General features: G+C 43.0%; 1 protein-coding gene across 1 annotated transcript in view; it reads right to left on the reverse strand.

The window, feature by feature from the left end:
* Nucleotides 1-21375, reverse strand: part of LOC146860652 (uncharacterized) — a 172781-nt gene that overhangs the window by 122780 nt on the left and 28626 nt on the right. The window contains exons 2-4 of the mRNA XM_085644579.1: nucleotides 11884-11972; nucleotides 6456-6574; nucleotides 2634-2736 (exon numbers count right to left, since the gene is read on the reverse strand). Of these exons, the coding sequence (XP_085500705.1) occupies nucleotides 2634-2736; nucleotides 6456-6574; nucleotides 11884-11972 (311 nt within the window). The remainder of the gene's footprint in view (nucleotides 1-2633; nucleotides 2737-6455; nucleotides 6575-11883; nucleotides 11973-21375) is intronic.

The raw sequence follows: 21375 nt of genomic DNA on the forward strand, positions 1-21375 counted from the left end.
AAAGGTCATTCAGTCATTGCACAATGGGAAGAAACTGGTATGTAATGTTCACCACACACGTTTTATTATGCGGGTCTACAAAACAGGTCAGCACAACGCAGGTAACAATTTTTTTTATTACATTTTATTCGTCATTTAAAAAAGGGTATTTAAGTGTTAAGAGATGTCTTTTTTAGGGTTCAGGAGTTGGTAGAGGTACCGGGATGTAAGTTTTTTTTAAAAAGGTTTATGGACAGATAGAGACAGAGGAAGAGTTTTTTAGGTTTAAAGGGCAGGCAGACATAAAGGGGTAAAGGGTTATTAAGGTTCACGGGCAAGAAGACATAAAGGGGCGAGAAGTTTTTAGGGTTCAGGGGTGGGTGCAAGTAAAGGCATGTAAGGTTTTTTTCAGGGTTGTAAATGTCATGTAAAATTCAGGAGTAAAGGAATGTACTGCAAACGACGTGTTGTTACATTCGATATTTAATGGAGCCTACAGCATCATCGATTTACAATCAAGAATTAACGCTGTCAACCAAGAGTGATTTAAAGTCGGTCATAGTTGGGACCCCACCCAACAAAGTAAGGGAATTAAAAACACATTCTTTCAGATACCTTTTTTTAAAACCTCAGAGTGGTTCTTAACTGGAAAGAGGGAGATAGAGGCACGCTTTAAGCTTTAATATATGAGAAAATGTTCAGTTCATGCAACACGAGGCAAATAATGCCAAAAGGACTGGCACAAAAACAATGGCATTTGTAGTGTTGAGAAATGAATTTTTGCCGTGTTGTGATGTAACTTCTTGAGTCGAGTACCCACATTATAGATCTGTCGCCAACCTGAAGTTGAAATCTATATCTCACCAAGTCTGTCTTTCCTTTTTCCCGGAACGCTAAAACAGTTACAACTGAGTTGGGTAATTACAATGCTTAATACTTCAGCACCAACAAGAATTAAGTCCATGAAGTGGTCAACAAAATAATTTCAGACCAGTTAGAATATCGCAAACTTTAACATATATTAACATTTTTTACATAGGCGTTGTGCCATTCCTATAGCTTTTCATCGCATTCAATTTTATCTTCAATTAATTAATTTAACTGAGAGCAAATGCCAGAAATAACTGCAATTGACATTAAGAACATATGGTGAAGAATAGAAGTTGAGTTAGGGTAAAGATTCTGGTCAAACTTAGGATTATGATCAAGACAAGTATAGGGTCAAATTAAGTTTAAGGTCAGAGCTAGGTCAGGTTTGTGGTAAGAGTTGGAGATTAAAATTGGAATACTGTTGGTTCTGGAAAAAATACGAATAAGGGTAAGTGTTCGTAATAGTGGACATACCTAAAAGAAAAACAGCCAAAAGGTAGACACAGGGATAGGTACGGTTATGGTTCAGGATTGAGAACCAGATGTAGCATTTAGTTAATTAGAGGATTTGGGCTAATGTCAAAGGTAAGAAAATGGGTGCCATTTTGGGAAGATGAAGAGAACCAGACACTTCTAAAACAGCTTTAAAAATGTTTCGGTTGTAATCAAAAAGGGGGAGGTTTCAATGAAAATCAACACGTGTCATGACCCTGCGATTTAGGCAGTAGATAATGGCTACAGCTTTTTATCCTGATTTCCGCCGAATACGGGTAGGTGAGAAAATGCCTAATGCAAAAAGACTGCATCGGAAGTAAAGAATACCGTATCTGGATTCTGTTAGCAGTTTATTTAGGCAGTTGTTCTATATGTGGCCCAGAAAAGCAAACAAAAGGTGGATAAACCTAAGTGCAGGAAAATGAATGCCATTGTTACAATTTAAAACATCTGTATAGATTGAAAAGGTGAATAGGAAAAGAAAAAAAGAAGATGAGTGGCTTGCTTTTTCACTTTAAAAAAATGCTCTCTTTTTCCCTCAACCTACCAATCATGCTCCAACTCATGCGCTGGACTACATTTTTTTTCCCAACAGGACACTGCACAAGAGTATACCATTTTACATTTGACCTAGCTACTTTACTACCCTTTCCTCCTTTGCTGTCACAGGCTGCTATTTGCCCCAAACTAAATTTGGCAATATGCATGCCATCGCTCAGATTGCTTGGCTTTTGATGTCAGTTTAGGCAAACCTCATCTTGGGCCCCATTAGCTGCCACAGACTTTCTTATAATTTCTGTCTCCTTTAATGGATTTTAATAAATTATTTTATCAAATATTTTTATCTTTTATGTAATAATGGCCATATGTATCTATGCAAGATGTTTTCCTGATACAAGCGACCAGTGCCGAAATAGTTTTCCATTGAAAAGTGCTTTTAATAGAAAAAGTTCAAATAAAAGGAATTTCAGCGGACAATCCATTAAAGAATTCAAGGCACGCACTTACATTTCTATACGAAACCCATAAACATCCTCTTTTGAAGGCCTTTAGCTTAGAGGCTCACTGCAACATAACTCAGGTATCTAGACCCCTTATCATTACAAAAATCACTCCTTAATACAACTAGTAAATGCACAATGCTCTTGCATTATCGCAATGAACATATTCTGGAGTCGCTTGTGAATGATTTGCTGTACCTCCAAGGGACTTCATGGAAACCCAGGACATCTGATTGAGCAGAACATAGAAAAAAACAATACCTACACATCACCTAGGATGTTTCTTACCACATTGCTTGACTTCAGTTTCCTTGATGGGAATCTTCGAGAGAGTACTTTGCGTCTTCACGTACAGACCGCCATCACATTCCTTCACGTCATACACTTGGTTCTGATTGAAAAGAGAGAGAGAGATGCATACTATCAATGTATAAGTATGGCTAGCCAGTGAGCAAGGTGGATGGAACACATTGCCCACTGTTTCACTGTCTATCTAGATGTACCCATTGATCTTCCAAGTGCACCATGACTACAGAAATAGCTCATCCTCATAAAGAAGTGCTTAGTGCTGGAGTGCGAACTTAAACGGCAAGTTGAGCTCAAATTACCCAGAATGCATTTTCAGAGCACTAAGACCAGTAAAACTAAGGCTGTCAATAATGGAAGGTGACCCATTTGGTGTTGGGGCAGAACACCATCAATCAGACACCAATGCTCATAGCTGTGCTGATAAGTTTGTCAGTTTAGTCCACTAACAATTGCTAGCACTTATATACACACTTTGCTCATCAATAGAAAGGGTCTTGTATATATACTCACAAGAAAAGAGTGTGTACAAAAAACGCCTTTTATGCATGGTAACCCTGGATTTTGGGTTTGCTGGACCATATTTTTATTGCTGGCTTTAGAGCTTTGTGAACTTTACCCCTGATCATCGGTAATAAAGTTCCTCTGTTCTCCTTTTGAACATGGTTGAATTGGCATACACCTAAGTGGCATATTTAACCTGCCTATAAGTCCCTAGCATATAGTACAAAGTGTATCGACGGCATTGAAGTTAATTCCCACCAGTGGAGTGGTGCACCTATTGTGCCATCCAGTACAGAAGCAGTGAAGGGATAACCTACAATCACATTGATTAGGCTAATTTGCATTGGGTCTCCAGCTTCTCCCAGCCAATAATTAGCTTTGGATAGGAAAAAATAAGAGGCTGATCTGAATGGGCAGAGAAGACTCCTCAGAGTCTAGTAGAATATGCAGGGTAGGGGCTGCAGGCCTCCCTTATGAGAGCACAGTGTTTAATCCTACTTGACAGGTCTGTTCAGCCATGTGACATTTGGGACAAGCTTAAAACGGAGAGAACATGATGTCAAATTCTTGTGCAACCACTGTTTGGTTTATAAAAGGACCCCGCTTTTATCCTACCAGACATTTGTCTCTGGGTTTGTTGTGGATACACTGACTGCCTTAAACTGCATTTTAGTGTTAGATGTGGGCGAACACTAGGATTACCACAGTACACTTTCCACACACATGCCCAGCCCTCAGAGCCCAAGATTAGTGTGGTCAATGAATTTCGCCATCTTGAAAATGCAGACATTTGGTAGGGTTGGCTGTGGGAACTTTTTCCCGATTGGTTGGGGCTTGCCTGGGAGTCAACCAAGGCTTCTCCACCTCTCACCCTAGTCCCTGCTTGTTCTAGGCTTAAAGGTGGGCACCAAGCACCCACCTCACAACATTTTCCAGATCCGCGGAAGAAGACTGGATCTGCTGTCTGTAATCTGAGAGGTATCCAGAAGGACTTGACCTGCTCCCTCTTGTACCCAGAAGGGTCAGTTAGCTTACCTTGTGTGTGACTACAGGGAAACAACAAGCTGCAAGAGACCTTTTCTTGGAAGTACCCAGCTAACCAGTGGCAAATCAGCCCTGCTGTTAGGCGCTGTTTAACACCCTGTGAGTCTCTCATGAGGTCCTGGAAGGCCTGGAAATGTACTGTGGAGGATTGGGACTTACAAGACTGCACCAGAAAGGGAAAAATCTTTGACCAGAAATAAACTAGTTGATGTATTTGACTTGCACTCTATTGCGGTCAGCATTTAAATGTGCCTAGCTCCCGGTCGATCGCGGTCACTGAATATTGATTTGAGCTTTTTGGAGCTTTCTCTACTTAAAACTTTAAAAATTCTTATCCCCTTATTGGATTTTTATCATTTTGGTGTCCTTTTGTTTAAGACATTTTACTCTATTTTTCAAATTCAGTTTGGGATTTGTATTTTTTTGCATTTTTACGCTACTGTTTTGGTATTTCATAAATAATTTAGATATTACCCTAAGTTAAGCCTGTCTGCTCTGTGACATAGCTGCCAGGTGGTTGAGCTCTGGTTAATTTAGTGTCTCTGAGGGTTCGCCCTGACAAGGGTTGTGATCATTTCTTGAAGCGGGTAGTCAGCAACCTCAAATAATAATCCAAATTCCTACAGCGTGCTTGTGTGGCGGTAGAGGAACCAACAGGAAGAGTAGTGTGTCTCCAGACCCTTGTACAGATAAAAGTGTGGAACCCGGATTCGTCCACTTAATTGCTAAGCCTAAAAGACAACCTGAAATGATCCCTTTACACCTACAAGGAATCCCTACAAACTTAAAGGAGGTATTTTGGGTCATACACTTATGTTTATGGCCAAAAATATTTTTATGAATAGGGACTAGAGTGTTAACTGGAAATGAAAGGCTGGTATTTATTGTGTTCTCATAAAATGACAGATTATTATTTATGGACCAAAATAATGTCTTTCATGCAATTGAATTCCTGATAGTTTGGGAATAAAGAGTGAGTTTTCATAAAATGCAATTTCTTTTGTTTGGGGAGGAACACGTTCATGTGCCAAAAATGCAAGCAAGCATAATTTGGGGATTTCGCAAAATGCATAATGTTTTGGCAAATGTTAGTCTGTTTTCAAAACATAGTCATCAATTGTTTAATGAAGATCAGATTATTTGGAGTACAGAGGGAAAAACAGCATTGGAGATCCAAATTTCAGAATTCTCTGAAAACAGCTAATGTTTTGGACCAATGAGTTTATTTACTAAAACAACAAGCTCATATTTGAGAGCAACTATGGTTCATTTTCAGAAAATAAGAAGCTGCTGATTTAAGATGAAGCGGGTGTAGTTCCAAAATATACATGAAGCTGAAATACGATAATTTGCTACCTTATTATCTTGTAAACTAGGAGGATGGGCACTGTGGGAAAACTAAATAAAGTGGCAGGCAGAAGTGAAGAAGGTTGCATTATAATTTTAAATTAATTAATCTGTCCCGTCAAACCTCCAGCTTTCTAGTTAACAGGTTAGGAAAATTAAGTACAATGGGGCCATTTCTTTTCCAAACTGCGTAGCTCCAGGTAGAGGCCAGGCTTGCTTACTGATAGCTGGGACATGGATAGGGATTTACACCTGACGAGTTTCAATGTAGCCAATAAGCCCGACACCCAGAACTAAAATATTGATATAAAAACAGCGAGTATACATCCAAAGTAAAGACTACACAAACTGTTAAGTATTGAGATAAGAATGGAGGCCTGAAATATTTGAGAAACTAAATGGTCACACAGATCAGAAAATGGACCGATACATTTCTGAAGAAGAAAGTGTCATTCTTCTGCTGCTTCCAAGCCTAATGCTTAAACCAGCAAATGTATGTGTTCCTCAGTCTTAAATCAGTTGAGTCCTGGGGTTACCTCTCTTATTTCTCAGTCATCTGGCCCCCTACAGCTGCCTCTCTTTTTTCTCAAAGTCAGCTCACCTCGCCGTCTGCCTCACCTATTGCTCATAGGACAGTCTCACCTATTCCTTTGTATGCTGCTGGTTAGGTTCCTGAGGTAGTGTATGACTAGGTCTGCAGACAGGTGCACCCTTCTAGCTCTTCTGTATATTACCCCCATTCAGTCATCAAATGATGCTCAGGACATGTCATCTATTTACAATAGAGTAAGATAAGTTCATCCAGTTCCTGAGCTGAACTTCTTTGCTGCACCCAGCCCTTCATATCATGCCGTCAATTCCAGTTGATACATTCAGTAGAGCTGCACTTGTCACAATGCTCACACTAACCTGTAAACCGGATGAAGACGAGCCATCATCCAAAAAGAAATCAAAATCATGCCAAGGGCAGATCAATGCGAACCGCCCGTTGCCCATCTCTTCTATGTCACCTAACTCCAGGGGTCCTCCTGTATGCCAAACATAGGTAGGGTACATGATAAACACATTATAACAATAGCAAACCAATTAGACTTATGTTTCAACTTGTTTTAGGAAGCGTTTTCCTCAGATACAATGGTTTCCCAGTAATCAAAACCATCTCTTCCTTATTCAGTTTCGATTCTGATGAACAAAGGCACTGACCAGTTAAGGCATTCAATCATTGCTGGTAGAGTAAACCTTAATTAAATCATGATGCTGTATCTCGGACATGTAAATCTATATTCATGGATGTACAGGTAAAATATGGAGAAGGTTTGTAAGTTTCTACACAAATTAAACAAACTAAGAATTTACAGAAAAAAAACTGTAATTTTAGCTGCATATTTCTTCAACAGAACTCTAGCATCTAGGGTTTTGCAGATATACATACCTGTCCCGGGGCAAAGTCAAGATGGTAGAGGCATAAGATGCATCAGTTGCTCCTGCATGTGGGCTTTGATAAAACTGTGCTGTCTCCATTGGGTCCCCTCAAGAGTGTAGCGCTACAGGGCTCTCCAGCATCCCCCTCAGAACCCAGAGGGAAGGCTTAGAATCAAGGGAATACCATGGACAGTGGAACCAGAAGAAGCAGGAGAGTGATATACTTGAATGCTCCAGGCTTCAAAAGGAAGCCAACATGTTCTCTGCGTTGATACAAGAACCAACCGGAGGGGCGTGCCCATGCTCTGCACAGGAAAAAAAGAACACCCTGGAACGGAAGAAGCAGCCCATCTCGTTTTGAGTGTGCAGAGTGGAGAACCGTTCTGGAGCAACCTGCAGTGATAAGCTCCAGGCAGCCGTGAGAAAGGAGCCATGCAGGCCAACGGTTGCCAAGACCGGGGCACCCAAGACATGACTTAAACTCATCATAGCCAAGGTACAACTTAAAATGTAAGACAAAGCTGAGCAGTACGTCTTGCTTCTGCTACTGACCAAACAAACATATTATATGGGTGGGTACAAGCAGGAAGTCAGATTGTCTGTAAATTAAAAGCTAAGAGGGCGAAAGATAAACTAGGTGAGGTGAAAGACCAAGGGGATATCCTGATCAAAGACTATCAGGAATCACTCTTGAATTTAGAAACTTCTGCAGTGTCACATATTCAGCCAAAAACAAGCCTTCAGATTGGGCCCAAGAATACATGTCTTTGACCCAGATAACAACATCCTGGCTGGAACAAGTAGACACTGTAGACTTTCTTATTAATCGAGAAGACTTCAAACCAGAAAATCTCCAGGCTCAAATGGCTTCATCCCCCCACCCCCTTTTTATAAAACATTCTGCCATATTTATGAGCCACAAACGAGGGAAGGATAGATCGCTGCGCTTGTCTTCTAGACCTGTTTCCCTTATAAATGTGGATGCTAAATTATTTACTGGGATCCTAGCCCAAATACATAATCCCTCAATATCAGGCCTAATCGACCCTGATCAGTCAGGACTCATACCTGGCCAGAATTAAAATGACAATACGAAAAATAATTTATACATTAATGATGATGTGAAACGATCAGGTAACAAAATCTTGCTCTAAATAATTGAGGGCATTCAATTAATTTCATAGGCCTGATTTGGAAGGGACCCTGAGCAGTTTCCGATTTGGTTCCAAATTTTGCAGATAGGGGTTTTGTAGTTAAAACAAGCCAACAGCAAAGGTTGGAGCAAATCGATTGCCCTCTAGCCTGTTCTTGATACAGAGGGCAGCAGCTAAGGATGCACTCATTCTCTCCTTTCTTTTCGCTCTCTATGTGGAGCTGGGTGGAGAGAGCATGGAAGAATACAGACATAACACAAGTTAAAATAGGGAGCGATAGTCATAAACTGAGTATGTACTCTGACGACTACCCTAGAACCTAGCGCAACACCTCTGAAGCTGAAAATTAAAATGATACGATTTGAGGAAGTCTCTAAGTTTTGTCTAAATCTACATACATTTCAAGTTCTCTACAAGAAATAAGCTCTTAAAAGACAGCACCCCTTTACCTGGGCCTCCCATTCAATTCCATATTGTGGGAGACAACTAACGGTGTACTCATCACTTACTATCCACATAAATTACCCAGCTACAATCCATCCACTGTGAGAGGCAAACATGAAACTTTCAGGGCCTACTATGACTGGGGAGGCTCAGGAATATTCTGCTTGTGTTCCGGTCTCTTCCATTCAGTAACTATTACATCTCTAAAGAAACTGCACGAAACCAAACTATGAAAGATACTACGAAGACTCCTAGAAGGAGGCGAACTGAAAATGTCAAACATTATTTCATACTACTGGGCTGCACAATAAAGATACATGCAGGAGTGGGGTATAATTGAATCATAGATGGGTCGGTGCTTTATCACCAAACCATTCACTGGCACACAAATCTGGAGGGTACTATGATTACCTAAAACATAGAGCATGCAGACTTTACTCTTCCTCTGTGACAAAAGTCACTCTTGTGGTATGGGTTTGAGGAAGGCACTAAAATCCTTTCCCTCACCGCTCAGGTCTGTAATGTAACCCGGACTTCACGCTGGCATTTGTGAGGAACATCACATATGAAGGGTAGGAAGCCTGTTCAACTAGGATAGAATTATTCCCTTTGAGAAGCTCAAAACAGACTATGACTTTCCTAAAACAGAGAGGCTATGATATTTCCAGATTTAACATCGAGTTGCCAACAAATCAGTAAAGACACTAGTAAGTAGGCCCTTAACAGTTTTTGACAAATGGTACATTACAAAACAGAATGACAAGCACCTCCTCTCAAACATGCACACATTGCTCATAAGACCCACACACCTTGATATAACCCTTGGCCAAAGGATATAGGAAGGAGAACCAGGCAGAATATTACAACAAAGAATGGATAGAGATTTTTCAGAGCCTGCATAACAACCAGAAGCAAAACATGTGGAGAACAAGCAACTAAAATAGCTGACTATTGGTACCTGACCTCAGAAAGAATAAACAGAATCAAGTGAGGTCAGAGGAGAGGCTGTAGTGGGACGCCAGCACCCTGCTTAACCTACTCTAGGATTGTCCCGAACAGATGGCAGACTCTGCAGAAATCTTCAAAAAGCATAGAGTATGCTTGGTCCACGGCCTCACCCAACAAACATACATTTCCATTACACTCACAGAGAGGCACAAAATGTTGCGGGCATTATGTGTGCCCAGGTCATCACTCCTTTTTGGGGTCCAGACAAAGTAACAACCAAGAAAATATGATTAGTACGCATATGGAAGCTGTTGGGTATGGATAAAATCAGGATGTCAACTGACCAACAAAATGGCAGCTACAAGGACATATTTACACCATTTACAAAATTTCTCGCAAATGAGTTTCTTCCCATGGACATTATTTGATGTTCTCACAACATCTGGGAATCATTTAGATAAGACTTTGAACTTTTTGGAAGGTTAAAGGCTTTCTGATGACTGAAGAAGGCCACAAATTGTGCTCCCAAATTTGAGTTTGCCTAAAAGGTAAGAGAAGCTCAGTGTTCCCCCTATTTAGCATTAGCCTGTTAGATGCCATCCAAGTAGGCATATTAGTTAAACAGAACCTAAGAGCATCTGCAGTCAATTCTGGATTATCACGGATTGTAAAACAAATATGTGTGTCTACTTAGATACGCAATAGCCGACAGTCCTAACATTTGATTCAATTTAGCCAGTGGAATCAAGTATAAGTTAGATACCAAGGGGAAAAAGGACAGATTCTTGTGAAACTGTACAAGTCAGTTGTTTTTCATCCAAAAGTTGCCCATCCAAGCAGAAGGCTTGGGCATGAAATTGCAGAACCAGTTAAGTACTATATCTCCTACAGAGAGGACCTCCAGCGGCTCCAACATGGTCTGGAGGTCCACGGTGACAAATGCTGTTGAAAAATCCAGCAGAATTAGTGGCATTGGGATGTTTCTTCAGCACCTGTTCGAAGATCATGTAGTACCACATTAATTGCATATTCCCTAGTACACCTTTTCTAAATGCTGCTTGTGATGAATGCAAAAGCACAAAAGATTCTAAATAGCTTGACAATTGACAGAAAACAGGGAGTTTGAGATGTTTCATGAGAAAAGGCAATTGAGACACAGACTTACAGTTTTCTCAGTGATTTGGGTCTAATGTGGGTTTTTTCAGCAATGGAATGAGTTGCAAAGTTTTAAACTTGAAGGTACCACCCAGTCCTTAAGGAGGCATTAATAATGTCAGGAACCGTGTCAGGTGATTACGATATTATCACTTTCTGACTTTCGGCGGGCAACATTTTATGCCCAAGAGAATGAGGATCTACTGCTCTTAATTAGCTCTGGTCATCCTCATTAAGTTCCATAAACTGATTTAAACTGTTTGACTGCCAAGGTGCCAATATTGCCCGTTGAAGCTCAGCAGGGGAGGAGTGAGGCATATCTATCTGTGCATTAATGTTAAAAAAATGTCTCTTTAAAAAACACAAATTGATTACTTTTCATATGTAACTGTTCGTTCATGTCCCCATTAGGTTGTTCTTTGAGCCCTCTAACGACCCAAAACAAGTATTTTATCAAATAAATGCTGGGCGCATTTAAAATATGGTCAGAATAATGATTGGCTTAGGCTACCTTTAAAGCACTTTAGTAAGAATTATTCAGTATACGCCATTCATTTTGTATGGGTGGCGAGTAGTCCTGACTCCAGCGACGTTCCAGCTTGCCGAGCTTCTTTTTTAGATGCACCAATTCGTAATTTACTCCCAACAGATCTACCATGGGTGATGAGTTCCACGATTTTATTCAGTTTATCATTGTAAACTGCTAATAAGTGTTCAGGATTCTCCCGATTAAGCCCGGACTTACTCGCCTGCCTAATGCTGCTGCTGCAGAGGATAAGTAGAACTTGCATCAATTTCTAATTATTCTAGGTGGGTCTATTTTTTTTATCTGTGCTTGAAGTGGAAAAGCCATTTTCCAACCCCAAAAAAAAGAAAATGATCAGTTCGAGGAGCACGGTTGATTGAGTTGATAGTATACAGTACATTATTAAGCCAAATCACATCAAAGCTGTGGGCCTCTTGAAGAGTGAGAGAAGCACTGATTAAATTAAAACTGAAAAGTGTTATAATTACTCTAAAATTGCATTTGCAGTTGAAGGTTTCCCCACCTGCTGGTAGTAGTAGGTGTATGTGTTTATACAAAAAACAAGCTAATAAAAAGTATTAATTCATAAATGTTCCTTAGTGTTTAAAAACATGTCTGCTCATGGCCTAACGTCAATCACAATGAACCATGCATAACCAACCAAACGTTGAGAAGTGCTGCAACTAACCTTCATGAGGGCAAGCAGAATCCATTGCATAGAATTTGCCATCTCTTGTGCGCACAAGTACAATGTGCTCTCCATCTTGTGAATACAATCTACAAAGCAAAGAAACATTTATTGGCTGGTGGTACCAGGCAGGATGATCACTGTCTGCATATAGGCCCAACCTTTGGTGAATAAGGCCCCTTAACTGCCAGTACACGACCACATGCAGCACACTGAAAGCAAACAACCTGGATATTAGAGCTGCCTGGCATAGCTGAATATAAGATACACTGGCTTGTGACATGGCTTTATTTGAGCCTGTTCGATAAAAAAAAAACCTGGACAGATTAAAACTATCAATGAAAATCACCAATTCCGTAGAAGTAGATTCATATACTTAAATCACATTGTTTTAGCCAAAGCTATAGTTGTTGATCGAGAATAGGGACAGGCACATCTCAGTTGAGCAATCCCTACTAGCCTGCAGCAGCCACACAGTTTTTAATTTATTTTAACTATCACTCAAAGTGTGCACTCCGTTTCACCCCATATCAGCACACCTTTGCTCAAATACACCAAAGACTATCTCGCGATATGAAAGTCACTGAAGGCAGACAAAACAGACCAAATACTCATACATGTTCATGGAACTACTTGGAGATGGACTATCAGGCAACATTTAATCTGCTACCCAAGAACCTAATCAAAGTATCAGAACCTATGTTTGCAGACCCTCAGCTATCATGCAGTGTAGACACCAAAACAAACCAAGGTGGGTTGGGGCTGTATCATTTCAGGAATGAAGCAAGGTCTTCACCTGCCACTAACTTGTGACTAGCTGTTTCGGAGAAGAAATGCCCACCTCCAACCAAGGAATCCATGTATTAAAAGTGGCTATATTGGAAGAATTCCAGTACTAACTCAATGGAGTGGAAGCCACATTGAAAAGCATAATCCGTCAAAGCAACAAAGCTAAGACACCGATGATGGACTACGTTCTCCTGATAAATAACTTGATCTGAAATTCTGCCCTGGTAAAAGAAGTATTGAGCCTGATGCTTTGCCAGAAAGACCACACTAAGGAGCAGAATAAACACTGGACCCTACCATTAACGTCCAAAAGGGAAAGCTGCCTGTGAGATCTAATGCATACAACCAGATCAACTTCTAGAAAGTTAAACCCATATTTTTGTTTCTTCTTCATATTTCGTATCAGTTGTAAGAATAGTAACACGCAATTGCGATGTGGTTTAAGATAAAATGTTTCATGAATCAGCATTCATTTCATCAGAGCTGTAGTGTAGGGATGGATGGATATATAGTGTATTTTCCAATGTGAACCTAGCATAAAAAGTAAGCGGAGCGTTGCACAGGGTCAAAGGTAAGCAGTCAACCAGTGATAGGAGAGGTAGCTGGTTATTGGATTACTACTGTACTGTGATGTTGAGTTCTTTCAAGAGATAGGTCTTTAACTCTTTCCTAAATTGTAGCAGCATTGGGGTGGTACTTATGGATATAGTGATGTTGTTCCAGATCTTCTGTGCCTAGAGGGAAAAGGTCTGGTGTCTTGTTTTTAATTTTTTCACATTTTAGTCTCCAATTTCAAGGTGTTTTGGTTGAAGGTGTGCAGAGAGATGAGCTGGTTTGCAGGGTAAGTGTGGGTGCAGCTCATGATGCCTTTATAAATGGTGCAGCTGCTTTTGAAGATGGAGGTCCATTGGCTCACACTATCAGTATGGGGATCATATTTCTTCAGGCCTTGGATGAGACCTGCTGCAGCATGTAGGATGCCCTTACGAGGTGCCATTATGGAGTATGGGAGGCCATGGAGGTGTTACCACAATCCAGATGCACGAATATGAGGGCTTGAACAGCAGTTCTGAAGTCACTTTTCAGATAGGAACAGTTTCCCAGAAACATGTGGCTACAAATGCACAGACACACCAGAACTATATATACGCCAAATGACGGAGAACACTTCACACCTTCATTCAGTTAGCAACTAAACATATCATGAAATGCAATTATCAGACTGCAATGGTGAACTTTTGCTGAGCTGCCACCAGTATGGTTCTTCCATGCTTATACTGCTTTGTCAACTATTGGTCAGTATGTCATTTTTCTGAAATCCACAGGCCCAGCATGCTTCTCACATCTGGGGTGTTTCCCTTGATTGTTTCCCTACTCATATAATCTTTCCTGGAAAGAACACTTCCAACACATTAACTTTATTGAATTAATTTTATTTCACAACCAGAAATTAGGCCTGTGATGAATCTTTATTTCTGGCCACTGCAATAGCCACACTTTGAAAGTTGGACACTATGCTAGCACACTATCATGTTATTTAGATTGATTTTTAGTGCCTGGATCTAACAGAATGCAATGAAATGAAAGTAAACATACTAACCCTTTTTACTGCCAAACAAGTGAAAATGCATTATATTTTTGTAATAAATAGGAACGCTATACTTACTTTTCACACATCAAAATTGCATTGTGCCGATTATAAAACAGTTGCAAGACTGAAATACTAAATGCGCATATATACTGGTAGTATTTGACAGTTATCAGTGTGCAGCAGCCATATCAGAAACTGGTCACTATCCATTTTAAATAAGTATTCAGATTATTTTAATATGCAATGTTAGAAGTCAAAAACATACTTTATTAGCAAAAAATAGCATAATCTCATTTCCCATAAATGGAAACCTGATGAAATCTATGAAAAAATCTTTACATTTCTGGTATTACCTGCAGGGTCTGGGCTTAAACAAAGAGAAAAATCATGTACATGTTGGAACAATTTCTCACACTACACAAATAGAAATTGAATGCCTTTTTAAAAAGAGAAATTAAAAAATGGGGCAACTGACTGTTGGTTCTTTTTTTTTTTTTAAATGGATAATTACAATGTTCAGAGCTCCAGTGAATACAATGGAGTGGCACGGGCCAATAATGGCTGGTACAGGCCTTCAGCTCCAATATTCCAATGTTAGTCCTTTTGTTTCTCCCTTTTTAATTTATAACATTCTATCCTTAGTGGGTGGAATATTCTAATAGCACTATAGCCCTCTATATTGATTGCTAAAAGCCCTCACCCTCAGGCCTTTGCTTGCAGCTCAGGCCTATAAATCAGGTTTGGGACCTTATTCAACCGGCACAGTCTTCAGCAGAAGGCCAAAAAAGCTATTATAAGGATGGCTGCAGTTGTTTTCAGTTTCTACAACAACTGGATCAGAAATGATCCTGGAAGGAGGCAGAACAAGGAGAGGATAGAGGCATACACAAGTAAGGAGAAATGGTTAAAAGCGGGCAGGGATTGGAGATGTAAAAGAAGGTGAGGAAAGAAATCCTTAAATTAATATTATATAGGATGCTAAGTGGAGTGTGCGAGCAAGGAGAGAAGGGAAGGTAGAGGCTCGGCAAGAGGCTCTTCAAAGGTGCATGGAGGACAGAGAGGATACACAGATTTCTACCATAAAGAACAGAAGCAATGGCGTGGTGGGAATGGGTTAGCATTAATAAGTAACCTTTGAGGTTGATGAAAACAGGGTGAATGAACTCTCAGAATTATTTGGCTGGATGCCACTTTTAGAGGTGCAAGCTGTATTTTTGCAATCTAGGAAAATAAGAAAATCCTGTACTCAGGCCTAGGAAGGATGAAGAATTGGACACTCGTTTTAAATCGGATTCTAGAATGTTGTATTTAATCCCAAACAGGTGTCCGTTCTGCTGGACACACTCATATCCCCAAACTTCCTCGAAATAAAATTATAATCATTCCAACTCATTCACTTCTGAATATAGATGATAGAATGAAGATATTATTTCAAAGTAATATTGATCTGGATTAAATGTGGCCACCTGTCAGTCATTGGTAGACCTGCCCTAGGATTTCCCTTCATGCAATCCGAGTTTTTCTGATATTCCCCCAATACTCAGTTGTGCTTTAACTGTGAAGGTCCTAGAAGCATCTATGTTATCCAGTCACACTCTGTGCCCCTCAGATGTGAGGTACCACGTTTCTTTATTAAACTCTTATTTTATGCTGATGTTTATCAGTAAACTTTGCATCAACAATTATAGTTTATGTGGCGTGGCCTGGAAGGCGATGGCCCTGTAGCCCACAACATCCTGCAGTGATTCCAATCTTGCAGGTGGCCAAGGGCTTCTGATAGTGTGGGGTGCCGAGGGTGGAAGACTGGGGGTGGTCTCCCCCCTCTGGTTGCCGAGAGCAGTCCGCAGAGGAATCAGATGTAGTGCTGCAAGGGCGACGCGGAGGGCGGGCGGTCAGCCGAGGTGTGCCGGAGGCCCCAGGAGACAGGGTGCTGTGGCCCCGGCATTGTGGTCATGAGGCGAGGAGTAGCGCTTTCTAGGCATCTCCCCCCTCCCAGTCCGAAGGCAACAGCTGGACGCTGGTCATTTGCGGCAGCCTAAAGATGGATGAGGGTGCACAGCCTTGTGTGGAGGCGACACTTCAAGTGCACACAGACAAGATCCTGGCGCCCATCCGCAACACGAAGGTGGAATTGGCGTAAAAAATAAGAGACAGTGGCCCAGGATGTGGGCCTCCTTTGGGCGCATCACCAGAAATATCAGCAAAGGTGGGTGAGGTAGAGCGTTCATTAACTGAGATCGCATCTTTGGTTGTGGATCACACCACTGCAGATGCAGCTACAGCTGGAAATCAAGAGACTGATGACGCAGAGGGCCGCCCCAGGTGAAACAATGTACGCATCATTGGTGTTCCAGGGCACGGGGATGGCCCCAGAATGGAATTGTGTGATGCGGTGGAGAAGAAGACAGGGACAACGTTAGAGTGTTTAAGGGGTTTATTGGTAGCAGCAAGCCGGTAAAACAGGACTAGTGCACAGTACAGCATAAAAACAGTGTCCCCGGGGTCTTGGCGTGACTTGTGTCTTTGGTTCTCTCCTTCTTTCGTCAGAAGGAGATCAGAGGGGAGTCTTTGAATGTTCGGTGTCACATTCAGGCCGACGTGGCTCCCCGAGGTGTATCAGTGGCCAGAACATAAAGGGAAGAAAACGAAAAGAAACACCCCATAAGGAGGAGGTCCTGTTTGCTTATTAAGTGTCAGGGATCGGGGAGTGCAAGGAGTATTCACCCAGGACCGACGCCAGTGAGCGTGCGCTGCTTACGTGCCAGCAAGAGCGGCCCCTTAGGCAGCTAACTCCCTCCACCCACGCCGGGTTTTGTAACCCCAACGTCCCTTCCCCATGCAGTCCCGAAGCGGGTCCGTACCTTGTGAAGTCACGTCCCTCCTGGCACGCAGCCGGCTTCTTCGCGGTACCGGATAGGGTCCGGCTCCCTCACAGAGTTGTGGCAGGCGGAGGTGACCTCTTCTCCCGGTCCCGGCTCCGTCTCGTCTGTATCTCCGGTTCTTGGCAGCAACGTCGAGCCAAGGGGTAAAAAAACACGTCTCGGTTCGTCTCCCGTTCTCTTCCTGCTCCGTTCTCTTCGTCCTGCTGCTTCCTGTCGGGAACACTTCCAGAAACGCCTCTTCCGGCTTTATCCAAGTCGGATTTTGTGATGCGGACACGTGACCGGAGAAAGGATGCGTGGGAGGCGCGGCCTTAAAGGGGTAGAACCAGGGAGCCTGGAAGCAAAGGAGGGGACAGGGAGAGAGGTAAGGGGAGTCTGGTTTAAGCCCTGAGGAAGGAGTGTCAGTCCAGGTTCGCGGGCGCCTCCTCACACACCCCCACCCCAGTCTGTTCACAGTTGGGGAACAGTGACATGCGTGAAAGGAAGTCTGCGTTCCCATTGCTGGAGCCTTTGCGGTGGCAGACTTCAAAAGAGAAGGGAAGGAGGGAGAGGAACCAGTGCAATATTCAAGGATTGTTACCATTGTTCCGGCTCATCCATAAGAGAGGGGCATGATCGGTATAAAGGACAAAATGGAAACCCTCCAGGTAGTATCTAAGTTTGTCCACTGCCCACTTCACTGCCAAACATTCCTTTTCTATAATGGGATAACGTTGTTACGGCTTATGAATAGCACTGGGTGTTCATCACCTTCAGGAGAGATCTGGGACAACACTGCCCCTATTCCATGCTCGGAGGCATCAGTTTGTAGCAGGAAGGGTTTCCTGAAATCTGGGGACCTTGGAATGGGGCTGGAGGTGATGGCTGTTTTTAGAGCGGTAAACACCTTCTGGGCTTCGGATGGGGGTGTAGCAGATCTGGTGTCTTTACCTGTTTCTGTAACAGGTCAGTAAGGGGAGTAGACAATTCAGAATACTGGGGAATGAAGCGCCGGTAGTATCCCAGGAGTCCAAGGAACGCCCTAACTTCTTTCTTGGTGGTGGGAAACGGGGCTTGCATTATAGCTTTCACTTTCTCCTCCTGCGGTTCTATGTGACCCTTCGCAAGGAGGTACCCCAGGTATTTGACCTTTTGGAAGCCGGCCCTGGACTTCTTCGCGTTTATGTGTAGTCCTGCTTCCCAAAGAGCCTGGAGTACCAGCTGGCAATGTTGCAAATGTGCCTCCCAGGTGGGGCTGTAGATGACAATATCAATTGTCCAGTACCCTGTTCATAAGTCTCTGAAAGGTGGCAGGTGCTACGTGTAGGCAAAAGGCAGCATTGTAAATTCATAAAGGCCTGTGGGAGTTGAAAAGGCATTTTTTTCTTGGTCTTGGGGTCTCAAGGGCACCTACTAATACCCCTTTGCGAGATCTAGGGTGGTGATGTATTGTGCCACCCCTAGTTTCTCAATTAGTTCGTCCACCAGAGGGAGAGGATAGGAGTCACATTTGGAGATCGCGTTTACTGCCCTGAAATCAATACAAAACCGGACGGAACCGTCCGGTTTTGGTACTAACACTATAGGGGAGGACCACTCGCTTGGGGATGGCTTTATGACGCCCAGGGCGATCATACTCTCGACCTCTTGGCTTACGGCCTTTCTCCGAGCCGCAGGAATACGGTAGGGTTTTTGTCTTATCACCTGTCCGGGTTGTGTGGGGATGGTGTGTTCTGCTAAGGACGTTCTACCCGGGAGGTCAAAAAATAAGGGGGAAAAAGGACGTAGGGTGTCCTGTAGGGTGTTTTTCTGAGTTCGGGATTGATAACCAATTGGTGTAGGGTGGTGTCATGGGGAACCACGGGGATAACGGTGTGCAAGTCCTTGGGGAGGGGACCCAGCCATTTCTTAAGAAGGTTGATATGATACGACTGTGTGCGTTTTGGCGTGATTTGTAAATGGTAGGAATTTAGACCCACTGTACTCACGACTTTGTACGAGCCCTGCCAGCCGGCTTTTACTTTTGCTAAGGAGGATGGCGTTAAGACCAGGGCCCAGTCTCCTACTGTCAGTTGTCTCCATTTCTTCCCCCTGTCATATAGTAGCGGTTGCTTGCCAGGTGCGTAGTCTTTGGGTATACTCAAGGACGGAACTGGTCTCTTGTGTTTCCTGTTTCCAAACTATGTGGCTCCCGGTCCATAAAGGAGCTGACATGGGGAGCAGCCTAGACTGGATTGTCTCTGGCTCCTGACAACATAGATGGCTAAGGGCAGTGGTTTGTCCCACTCTTTCCCTTCAACGCACAATAGTTTGTTTAGGGTTAACTTCAGTGTGGCGTTGTAGCGTTAGCACAGCCCGTCAGTTTGGGGGTTATAAACGGATGTTTTAATGTGCGATATGTCAAGAGATTTGCAAATTTGGGCCATCAGCTTGGACACAAAGGGGGTTCCTTGGTATGTGAGTATTTCACGTGGGAAACCTACACGGGAAAATATCTCCAACAGTTTGTTTTTAAATCTGTTTTATTGAATTTTACAAGTACATAGAAAGAAGCATATTTCTGTACTGTCTATGCATGACGGCACGTATCAACAATATAATCATATTTTCATTACATGAAGGCAGAGCCCAATGAACATACACAGTGCGACTACCGCACCAGATTTCCCACAAGGACGGCATACGGCTGCAGTCATTCCTGCAATGCATCACAAGTCGCAGACTGTTTAATTTCAGCAATCCCCTAAGTAAAGTCTTTCAGCTGCTTCACCGTGGACTTGAGAACAGACGGATTAGAATAAGAACAATTAACATCCAACAATCATAACGCAGCCCGGTATTGGTACCCATATCTCCCTTCCCCCCGCCCCCCAACCTCCTCAGCAGCATATCCCAGTATTGCAGACTGACTGTGGCTTCCCCTCAGCAGCCACTACCATTGTCCTCCACACTGACAATACCAATCAACTCCCACATGGAACATCACAGTCTCACATGGTCAAAAACTCTGGCACCTGCCCCATCGCCCCGTCCCTCCCCTCAAGCTGTCCCCCTGAGCCCTCCTCCTCAACCCTCTGAAGTGCCTGAAGCATACCCTCCCACTGAGCAGCTATGGGCTCCTTCCGCAATCCCAGCGTTTCCTCCCTTCTGATGGCGGTTCCCTCTGCCCTGGCCCATGCAAGAAGCGAATGCCTCCATGCTCTCGCATGAGGTGGGTCTTGTGCCTTCCATCTTTTTGTTAGCAAATCGCTTGGCGACTACCATACCCAGATCCAGAAACCGGGACACTACCTTTGTGGCCGGGGTTCTGCGGAACTGGTGCAGCAAATATACAGTCCATTCGAAAGGTAAACTACTGCCGGTGCTCACGTGCAGCAGCTCGCTGATTGAGTGCCAGTACGTTTGGAGTCTGGGACAGCTCCACAGCATGTGGACCATACCCACCCCGGGTTCAGTACATCTAGGACACACTGCATCCGTACGGTGAAAAAACCTATTGACCGCCTCCGGCGTGAGGTACGGAACAACTGGATCTGCCGGAACCTCAGATTTCTGGGTATGCACACTGGGCTTCTCAACACCCGTTCCCATTCCTTATCTGCTAATGGCCTCCCCATGTCAGTCTCCCATTTGTGTCTAAGAGGCTCCAGTGTGATCGCTGCGTGAGTACGCAGCGATGTCGCAAACCAACAGGTCAGGTGCCCACCTCTCCCCATTACGTGAAGGTATTGTATGGTAAGGTGTTGGTGTGGCTCCGTGGACATGTCTCCCCATTTAGCAGTCAGGGTCACAACCAGTGAGCGGTGCATAAGGAATTGACCTGGCGGCAGCCCATCCTCCGCCAACAGAGAGTCATATGGTATAAGTGTGCCATCGCGGTACAAATCTCCTAGGGCCCGATTCACAGAACTAACAAGACAAAATCCTAAACTTACTACCATTTTGGTATTCACAGAAGGAACTTACTCATTTTGGTTTTCACAGAAGGCACTTACTCATTTCGGTATTCACAGAAGTTAGGAGTCCTAACTTTAGGACTCCTAAATGCCTTCTGTGAATACCGAAAGTCTTAAAATTAGGATTTTTCTCAGTTTAGTAGTAGTATAGTTAGGACTCCTAACTTTAGGACTCCTAAATGCCTTCTGTGAATACCGAAAGTCCTAAAATTAGGATTTTTCTCAATTTAGTAGTCCTACTAAATTGAGAAAAATCCTAATTAAAACCTCCTTGGGAATGCGTTCTGCCTACTCC

Source organism: Triturus cristatus, chromosome 3_1 (assembly GCF_964204655.1).
Source record: "Triturus cristatus chromosome 3_1, aTriCri1.1, whole genome shotgun sequence".
NCBI classification, from domain to species: Eukaryota; Metazoa; Chordata; class Amphibia; order Caudata; family Salamandridae; genus Triturus; species Triturus cristatus.